The sequence below is a fragment of the Conger conger genome, chromosome 15 (assembly GCF_963514075.1).
Source record: "Conger conger chromosome 15, fConCon1.1, whole genome shotgun sequence".
NCBI lineage: Eukaryota > Metazoa > Chordata > Actinopteri > Anguilliformes > Congridae > Conger > Conger conger.
The window spans coordinates 9,301,665-9,312,471 of NC_083774.1; the positions used below are offsets into that span (position 1 = coordinate 9,301,665).

Consider the following 10,807-nt stretch of genomic DNA (forward strand, 5'->3'; position numbering starts at 1 on the left):
CGTGGGGTGAGCGCTGCGTGGGGATGAGAGAGAGAGACCTGGGCAGGTAGTGAGAGGGGCAGTGGGTACAGAGCCCCAGCTGGGGCAGGCCCGTAGAGCGGGGATCAGGTCCTGCGCGTGGGGAGTGGGGATGAGAGAGAGAGACCTGGGCTGGTAGTGAGAGGGGCAGTGGATACAGAACCCCAGCTGGGGCAGGCCGTAGAGCGGGAATCAGGTCCTGCGTCTCCTCTGCTGTGCTGAAGGTTTACAGCTCGCTCCTGTGAGATCCACTCCATCCCTTTGAAGCTCTTGTCTTGGTGGCTTCTTTTATCTGAGGAAAGGATTATTTTCTCTCCTCCCTCTTTCTGTTTTGTCTTCTTCCTTTCGCTTCATTTCTCCTCGGCTCGGTGTACCCAGTCAAATACTCCTTTAAACAGCTGCTCTCATCAGAGCAAATAATAATTTATTCTTGTGAGACAGCGTTGATTTCAAGAGCAATACAAACACGTGACACACAATGTCATCACACAGGAAAGAGCTGGGCTTTGGTGATTTCCCTCAAAGCCCACAGTATCCTGAATACTGTCATCAGCCACAAACTAATGCCAACCCTATTGTCATTGTTGACTCTGTCTCACCCATGGACACTGTTACTAATGATTAGTTGTAGTGGGCACTTTGAATTTCACACACTTACAGTAAATGGGACCAATCTATGAACAATAGGGGGAAAAAAAGGTGTTTCAGACTTTCAACAGAAGCAACTGAGCAACTAACACCGTCACAACAATGTAAGCAATATGAAAGTGTGAAAACCCAAATTTGACCCATTTACAAGGAACTGTGTACAAATGCTTCCACCAGGTTTAACCCCCTCTAATCAAACCGTTAACCTTTCACCTCACCAATCTTTCTCACACTTCAGTCGCATACGTACTATATTTCACTTATCCTGAAATGTTAATGCAATTTCCTTTCCTCGCTCGCCACTCTGCCCCTCCACCCATCCCCTTTCTTTCTCTTACTCCCTCTCTCCTTGCCCTTCGTCTTTTGTGTCCCACTCCTGTTCTTTCTTCATATCTCTCTTTTTCTCTCCTTCCAACGCATGACAGGCTGAGTAATTAATGAGCATCATAAACCTCTCTTTCTATTAGCTACCCATTAGTAAACCTGGCAAGGCTGTCATTTTGGACAAAAACACACAGCTCCTTCATTTGATCCTCACATCAAAGGGGGATCCCCACTGTTTTCGGCTGAATACACTAATTGTGAGTGCTTTCTGTTGGAGGCAATATCCAAAGCGCTTCAAAAAGCAGTCATTGCTGGTTACAGACTGCGAAGAAAGGTATAGTAGCTGAAATTATTGATTGCAGAGCTGAATTGCAGAACACATTTGGTGTTAAGACAAAATATTTTGACACAATATCTATGCTTTCGTTCTGTCTGTAGCATATTGCATAATACGGCACTTAATTTACATCAAATTCATTCATTACAGTCGGTGAATTCGGCAAACAAGAGTGGTAAGCTGTAGGCTCTATTACAAGAAGCTTATGTCGGATAAAAAGGAATTTTAAAGTGAGACGCTAGTGTTTCCCCTCTTTATACGACAAGCCAATAAAATAAAGTACAGTATCAGCTGCTAATTAAGACGACGCTTTGAAAGAAAGTACCACCGGGAAGATGGAACTTTTAATTTCTGAGGTATTGCATATATTAGAGCTTGCATAAACATTTTGTGTTGCAGGCTCTTTTGATGTTCTCCTTGTGGAAATGTTGAAAACGAGGTAGTGGCTTCATTTTACCACAGTATTTCTGTGCTCATCATCAGCATGACTTCTCACAAGGCAAAAATAAGTTTCAAAGTTATTTCTAAAACCTTGCGAGGGTGACTTTACAACAGCAAACCCCCACATACCATATATATATGAAACGTATGAGGTATCCATTTTTGTCAAACATAAATAAAAAAGACTTGGTTACGCAAAGAAGGTCTAATAAATTACTTTCCTTGCTAGTTTAACTCCTTTGAAACGCCATGTGTGTTTATGTAGTATATATTATAAGTATGCCTCTGGAGCATTGTGGAGAATGCTGAAATACCAAATATTACTGAATAAACAGCCAAACAGCATTAGTCAAACTATTTTTTTTTTTAATGCTCGGGGCTCAACAATGCTGACATTTTGACTTCAAATGAAAGTCTGTCTGTAGATTGTCATGCTATTTATTCAGGTTAAAGCGGGTCAGAAAAGTCTACACCCCACACCAGTGGGCTTATTGTACTCATGTGACAGGGGCCCAGGCAACATGTGCTTTTTTCCTGAGGAATTCCCGACTTTCGGCACGTTCAGCATTCCTAGCTGGAAGTCATTTTGTGCGAAGAAAGGCCTGGGAGCATCATTAGTGACGGAAGTGCCCCCAGTAGGACATTTTCCTGTCACTTCCTGAATACTGCGGCAGGTTTATTTATTCCAGTATCATTGTACTGGATATTTAACACCGCACTGGTTGATATTATTATATCTATCAGTTGGAAGAAGCGATAGATATAGTTATATAAAAAAAGCTTTAACTCTCAGAATCTGGCACATTTTTCAACTCACATACTCTTAATTAGAAGTGGAACAAATCCATTGATGTGAGTAGGGTGTGCCATGTATTGGAAGATTGAATCCTGCATTTTCATATGAAAAAGCAGGCTTCGCTGCCACAGGACCTCCCCTGTGACACGCTCTACCATTACAATGATCTATTCCATACCGTTTCTCAATGACGATGGTTTTCTGGCCCTCTCAACATCCACCCTTTTGTGCCTTTAAAAAAGGCAACAGTCACATTTGTGCCAGCTGCTCTCCTTTCTTCCGTGGCTTTCCCCCCCTCCTCCTCCTAAGCAGGCTCTCCAGGCAGCCCTCCTAACATTGTTCCAAAACCATAAACACAGACAAGCCATTCGAACCCCCTGATTATTGGAGGCAGCCCGCTGTCTCCAGTTGAATGACTCCATTGTGAGTTTCCAGGGGGGGGATGTTGATTCTTTTTTTGCGGAACGAATTTTATGCCCATGGCTTGGTCAGCGAGGCAGGTGCTCTTGCTGTTAATTCACTGAATAGGCATGCAGGTAACACCTCTGAATCTGTCTCATAACGATTAGGTTACTCTTGGAGCATATTATAAATCAGGTTGCTTCGGCCACTGACTGTTGTTCACAGACCTACCCAGAAATGTATATACCAAAAAACAATTGTGTACCCAAATTTACAAATTGTTCGGAAAAAATGCCTACTGTTCTTGTAGATTTCATGCACAATGACATTTACAGCTGTGCCAACTTTTGTTCAAGCAGGTGTGAGTTTAAAAAAAAGAATGTAATGTCTTTTTTTTTACACACACAATGTTCAATGTCAGATTTTTGTCAGCCTATGTCAGAATACTGTATATTGGTTTGGCTTCACTGGTCAAAAAGCATTGTCCCCAAAACAATAAATGTACCTTCTTAGCACCTCATTCTTAACTTACTCTCAGACTAGGTTCGGAAGAATGCTATTTGCAACAAGGTTTATTGTCAGCCATCTTGAATTCCACAAGAGAAGCTGTTGTGACCCAGCACTAGGGCCTCAACCCGCTCTTCAGGAGCATTCTGCTACTCCTCAGTCAACCTTTTCATTTGTTTTAAAATATGGAAACTCTCCCAATGCCAATATCGAATACATGATGAGTTTATCATCTCTATCTTCAGTGCTCATCTGCCATTGTACCCACAAATAAAGACAGTGGTACAACAATATATTTCTGCCTTGTTTTACTTGCCTGTTTGATTGTGAATTGTTTTGAAATGGCACGCAGGATTTTGCATTGCATGCAAATTGCATGCCAAGAAGTGATAGAGAGTGGAGGTAGCCAAAAATGTCTCCAGATGGAATTGTACTTAGAGGAACCTTCTGTTATGCACACCAAAGGCAGTGCCGGGAACAGCGACCTGCGCAGCCATCTTTCGGTTGACCTCTTCAAAGGACAGGAAGTGTGTCATAGGGACTGGCCCTCTTTCATAGCAACTTAGAGCAACGGCTAAAACAACAAGCTCATTTCGGTTCAAAGGGCCGCCGGATTCCTCTGGAAGCCTATGTGACGATAGATTCAGGATGTCGAAACCACTGTTTACCAGAAAAGCACTCGGGTGGCTTTGTCATGAAGAGACTTTTGTTCTTTATTTTATACTCTATCTCTCTTTCTTTAGTGAAACTGCTGTAAACCCCAACTGAAATTGAATCAACCTCCACCTCCAAACTTCAATGCTTATTTCTTTGTTTTGAGTGACTTGCTGGATCTTCTTTGTATTTGCATGTCTACAGTGCACTTCCTGTTATAATTCAGTATACCTAGTGTAGTTACACCCAAGGCAGTATGGTCCTCCTTATAATTGTGAATGGTTTTCTGTTTTAGTATTTGTATTTTGCAGGTGTTTGGACATGCCCTCAGACCGTTTAATTTATAAACAATCCAGAATTTAACAAAGTGCTTTACAATCGTGAAAGAGAAATACCATAAAAATAGACACAATGCCAAAAGACAACACATTACTTAAGATCAAATAAAAATATTAAATCGATAAAATTTAGAAGACAAATAATATTTTAAAAGACAAAATAGAAAAAAACCCATAGTATAAATAACTAATGAATAAATAAAAAGACCAGAAATTCTATGTAGTTCAATTTCATATCAACACCCCAATGAATAATGGAGGGGAAGCAGTACTGAGTGGTAGATTGAGGCTGTGGAGTGCAGGTGTCTGTATACTGTTGCACTAATTTAGCACTGCACACTACTGTGGCAAAGGCACTAGGGACCTTGTTGAATTAGAGGGAATTGGAAATGTTACATTCAGGCACTCAACTTTAGTATAGTATAGTTCTATTCTAGTTTTAAAACATTAGAAATGAAAAGTGCTTCTGTCATCAAGAGTTGTAATGATTTCTGAAGACAGTCTTGGGGATGAATATGAATGTTTGGGCTCTGACAAATAAACATTTTAATGTAATACTGGCAATTGAAAATGACTCGGAAAAAATATGTCAAGTGTATTTCACTGTATTGGCATAATTCACATAAAACCTACTTGCAATATACTGTATCTGACCATTTTATGGAGGCAGTTTTGTCAACTCAATTTAACATTAAAGTAGTTGCCTACGACTACAGTTTATCTTATTTATACAGCAGGGTATGAGGACTGTGACCAAATGTAATTATATCAATTATACCATTAATTTACCATTAATTTACATTTATGTGGTTACATCGACGCTTCTATAAGAAATTATTTTCGCGCTACATCTAGCGTCTCCATCGCTCGGCGCTCCACTGGCTGTGTCTAGCTGCATGGCTGGGAATGGTGTGTAGGGGCTGCCCTCTTTATATTTGGAGGCTCCAAAAGAATCTCAGCTCTCTTTCATGTGCCGCCTTGGTCCAATAAAACACTGAGGCTGCCTGCAAGTGGTCTAATCTCGGCGAGGTGTCAATCATGTCCTTACGGTGGTTGAATTGCGGGTTTTGGTAACCGCCTCCTCTGCTGGAAGAGACAGACGAGAGGAAAAGCTTGCTTTGGATCAAAAACCTACAGACTGTCGCCGTTGGATGTAGAAAGCTAGCACAGGCTGTCTTCACCTATAGGCTACGGTTATAAGCAGAGGGACACTGCCGATTTCTGGATTATTCATAAATCAAATGGTTTTCTCTCACAATCCAATGCGGAGAAATGGGTAAACTTCACTCGAAACATGGTAAGTTTTCACAAATCTTCCTTTTGTTTCAGCCTAACAGTATTGCTGATGTGCTGCTGGCTAACACACTTTCGAGTAACGCTTCTTTGTGCTTTTTGTTTCCCTTTACGCAATTATCACGAAAAGCTGCTGTGTGTAAACCAAGGGAGAGCCCAGAAGGTGAGCTGAATTGAACGCTTTTTAATGTAGATGTATATCACTAGCTATTGTACATTCGCCTATTATATAGTCTATATGGAGGCTAATGTATGGCTTTGGAAGTTGGGGTGTGCAATTTGTGAATACTGTTACTCCACTTCTACTTTTAAAAAAGAAAATACGAAGTACCTTGGCTACAAAAGGCAGTGTTAACCGGGCATATTCAATATAGCTACGATTTATCTGATGTTGATCAACTTTAAAATGTTTATTTTACTTTGGTTGCAGGCGACAGCTTCGTAGTTAATGCCTGTTTGGCCAGGAAAGGAATTGATGATTGGATCGTTAAACAGAGATACTATTGTACCGGGTCGCGCTTGGAGCAACAGGACTGCCAGCAGAAAACTACTTGCAGACTATCAACACGGGTAAGTAAGAAATGTGCGGCTCCTATGTCTTAATTTGCTTTCGAGTTGTGAATTGTAGCTTTTATTCACACAGACTATCGAGGCACGGTGGTGTTTAGATGGAGCGGTTTAAAGCAGTGGTTCGTTTCGTTTTCTTAACTTTTGGGGTACAATAACTTATCGATAGGTTTCAAAGTTTCCATTAGAATGCATTTCAAATGGTCTCACTGACTGCTTCGGTTTTCTGGCAGGTCTGATCGGAAAGCAGCCGCCTGATAGTGTAACTAACCATAAATCCAATTTTCCACAGCAACAAAAACATGAAACCGATTTGACCAACACAGGATTTTTAGATTGTCACTGCGATGTTCAAATAACACACTGAGACTGGTGCTGCAATTGCAAGAAACGCTCTTGAAAATCCGAGGCTTAAGTTATCCCGCGTGTTGAATACGCGTTTTCCAATGTCTTCCACGAACTAGATGGACTTGGAATTTTTAGCACCTCTCGACGTGGATAGCAATTTATATGTATGCGATTCAATTATAGCCGTTGTCGCATCATCTGTGAGACAGGGATTTTGTTAATTGCACTTGAACAATCTTACATGTCAACTTCATTTCTCAGTCTAGTTACTGATCACTACTGCAGTGCAGTCCTATAGTGCTTTTGCGTTCCACTTAGGTTCAGGTTTTATTTTAAGAAAAGAAAAAAAACTTCACAAATGGGTCTCCTATGAAAACCATCTTTATAGCAATACAAAATAATATGGCTAATGCAAACGTTTCTGATAAGGAACTGGTCTCAAAGTTCTTGTGCAACCGAAGTAGCTATTTCACTTGATCCTTTTCCGAGCACGCTTAGCTTAGCCATTCTCACTCAATGGAGAAGAAGCATGTCGGACACACCTCAAACTTTATTCTGTTTTTGACATTGTAGCAGCTGCTAGTTGTAAAGAATAATTTCGGCAAGGTCATATGTTCTGTGGTGGAGAACAATTAAGTAGTAAACATGTTCATGGACGAGAATAGCATAATAGAAACAATTCAACAAGAAAGGTTCTGAATCGTGGAGCCACAGAAACGACTTGGAGCAACCAAAACGGTGTAATTGAGTTCTTGATATATTGAAGTGTTTTACCGGAACGTTTTCTGACAGGATCACTTCAGCGTTAAAGTGAATATATACAACTATGGTTTGTCCTAATTGTGGCTTTGAAATGCTGATCAAAATACGATGCTAAAGTTGGCTCGTTATTTGTTGTGTGAGGTTTCTTGGAAACGAGCCTGGAATGAAAAAAACGAACTTGTTAAGCTATAATGCATTAATAATGAACATATGCAATGTTTATACACATCATGAAAAAGCCATTATGTCGAGAATTACTAATTTGAATTTCACCGTTGTTGTAAGACTTTTTGTCATTTGTTTCATTATGTAACAGAATCGGTTGCAATTCTCTTAGACAGTGTTACAGTTCTGCAGTGTCCTTCATGATTGTAATTGTTACAGTACTGGCTTAAGTAGTAGGAGCTTTGGCTCAAATTCCCATTTTGCTTCGGTAGATGATTTGCTTTACTATGTTGGTAACAGTTGTCCAAGAGACCACTCGTTTAACATAACACGTTATTTTCAACCAGTCTGGGGTCAGGAAGCCATTGAAAGAATGCAGTATAGGGACAATGCCGTGTCTGTTTTGCGTTTTGTGTCTTTGTAAACATATTGAATGATGTTTTCTTGAAAATAACGGAATTGGTTTAGAAATGCTTTAAGCCCCTTAAGTTGGCAACCTTTTCTCAAAAACAATATATTGTGGGCTGGTATGTAGTATTGGTCCAGCTGCTTCAAAATAAAGTAAGATGTTTGGTTTCTTTCCCCAAAGAAAGTGGAAAATAGTCTATAGATGTTATCTCAAAAAATATAATAATATTTATTCTATAATGCATAACATTGCAAATGACCAGCAAAGTGATCAAATCTTTTCAGTAGAGATCTTTTTATTTTTGCATGAATGACGTTTGTAATTGCATCCTGCCAAACTAGGATGATTGGAGCCATTTCAAAAGGCCAATATGTTAAACTAAGTACGCTATAGTCATCAAACTGTACTTATGAACAAAAACGACACAACAAGTTGTGCTCTGGGTCTGTGTGTGCTGCAGACCAGTGCAATATGCCTCTTTATTACATTATATTTCATTACATTACATTAATGGCATTTGGCAGACGCTCTTATCCCGAGTGACGTACAGTTGATTAGACTAAGCAGGAGACAATCCTCCCCTGGAGCAATGCAGGGTTAAGGGCCTTGCTCAAGGGCCCAGTGGCTGTGCGGATCTTATGGCTGAACCGGGGATCGAACCGCCAACCTTGCGTTTCCCAGTCATGTACCTTTACCACTACGCTACAGGCCGCCCTTATTAATGCCACCTGTTGCAGGGCCCAGGAAAGAGGTCTGGGCTGAGGGCCCGCGGAAAGAGGCTCCCGATGCATTATGGGAGACGTAGTGGACCGCGGAGCCCAGCTGATGGCTGATAAGGCCTGATTGATGAGGTGTGCCCTTAATCAGATGGGGCTTACTCACGACCACGGTGTTCTCTCCAGACATTTTGCCTGCAAAGGGAGATGGCCAAATCATCAACTTTTCCTGAATAGCTTTGTGTTGGCTCGTGTGAGAGGTGAACGGAAAGCAGGATCTGCACAAAGCTAAAGTCTCTTAAAATGTCAACCAATAAAGCCCTGGCATTAATGGCCCCCGTTTTAAATGGCAGGAGGATAACCGTCTGTAACGTTATGTACCAGGGGGCTTCTGCATGAGGTGTGCGCTCTCTGCCGGAGCCATTCTCAGTGAAATGTCTGTCATTCGGGTCTGGTGAGCGCACCATGGAAATGTCAGGGATATTAGTGTGTTTTCAGTAGTGTAGGTGTGACGTGAGATGTGGTGAGAGATGGTGACAAATGAGCCTGGCTGAAAAGGCAATGGTCAATTTGCTCTCTCAGAAGTTCTTCTATAAATCATTTGATAAGTGGCTTTCTGTAGTAACTGTAGGAAAAAAACATTCAAATAATTTTATTTAAATGTATCTGTTTTTATTTGCATTTTGAAGAATAGACATTTCAACTGTATTGTGTTTCTGGTCAGTGAGGCTCCATGTAACTTGTGTTTTTGTTCAAACAAAGGTCGATTAAATGAACCCTGCACAGTCAGAATAAACCAGAAAAAGCCTCATTTTGGTTTGGAGGTCCTATGTTATTTTAAAGAAAGTCACTGAATGTGACTCAAACCTTTTGGAAAGTAAACTTGCATTTTACCGGCCATTTGACAGAGTTTTTATTTACAACTTCTGTGCTGAATTTGGGCCCTGAAGAATGGACATGTGGTGATTGTGGGAGTCAAGTCTTGGGTGTTCTTCTCAACAAATGGTTTAATTGATATTCCTAAAAAAGACAGCTTCAGCTTCAGCTTTCTGATCTGTTCCTGAGGAATTTGTTCATTTTCAGCCAATGATGATGTCCGTAGGCTTGTTTATAATCAACCTTAATGAAGTGTGGAGCAGCGCAGGTGTGACTAGGAAAAACCAAAACCAAGAGCCAAGCGACATTCAACGCCTAGATGATCACTTTTCTTGTGAGAAAAGTTGTTTAAATGTTGCCCCTGTGACCTAGGACCTGGATGTAGAACTCGCTGCAGGGCTGTACTGATGTGGAGTTTCCATTATGCAACTTTATTTTGTTGCTTTTTGTTGTCATGGAATGAAAAGTCCAGATTGCAGTGTGCATTTTAAAAGTTCATTGATGAGTGTGCTTCCTCTCTTTTGTGGCCAAACTCTTTATCTGCAGTTGTTTGCAGGAGTGCCGTGTTTTAGCCATTTGGCACGTCAGGCTCCCTGCCTGACCTCCTCAGACAGATGAGCCGGCAGGGCAGGTTGGTGGGGGCAGGGTAGGTCAGTGGGGGTAGCCCTGGGATGGTTTCTTAAGGAGATCCTGGACACCGTGTTCCTCTGAGCCTTTGGCACGCCACCCCCCCCCCCCCCTCCCTGAACAAGCAAAGGATGTTTTTGCACCATTAGGAGGTCTCTGGCCTGGTGCCGGTGTGTCGCCCTGCCCCTGCAGCTAGCCCAGAGGAGTGTGGACCATGTGTCCCCCCCCACAGAGAGCTCAAAGGAGGTTTTCGCTAGCCCTGTAGTCTCTCTCTCCCTCCCTCTCTCTGTGTTCATTTGCGCTTTTCAGATCCAACCAACCCGGAGTTCTCTCTTTCTCTCTCCCTCTCCCGTAATTGTCCTGTTCGATATTCGGGACTGTCTGGCCCCTACTCCCAGGGAGCACCTGGTTCCACTCCCTTTCATGACCCAGTGCGCGCTGGGATGTCACCTGGAGCCCGCTCTGTGCTCATTCTTTCATTAGACCTTTGTTTTTAAAGAGAATGGCACACACCCGACGCCAGAGAATTTGCAATTAGCTGCATGCCTCCTGAGAATTCTGCTGCCAGATCTCGAAAGC

The 10,807-nt window shown here is 41.7% G+C and overlaps 1 protein-coding gene across 1 annotated transcript in view; it reads left to right on the forward strand.

Annotated features, from left to right (window-relative positions):
• The first annotated feature begins 5,582 nt into the window (after positions 1-5,582).
• nkd1 (NKD inhibitor of WNT signaling pathway 1) overlaps positions 5,583-10,807 on the forward strand; it is a 32,553-nt gene continuing 27,328 nt past the window's right edge. The window contains exons 1-3 of the mRNA XM_061222681.1: positions 5,583-5,762; positions 5,889-5,921; positions 6,189-6,328. Coding sequence (XP_061078665.1) covers positions 5,738-5,762; positions 5,889-5,921; positions 6,189-6,328 — 198 coding nt within the window. The 5' untranslated portion in view covers positions 5,583-5,737. The remainder of the gene's footprint in view (positions 5,763-5,888; positions 5,922-6,188; positions 6,329-10,807) is intronic.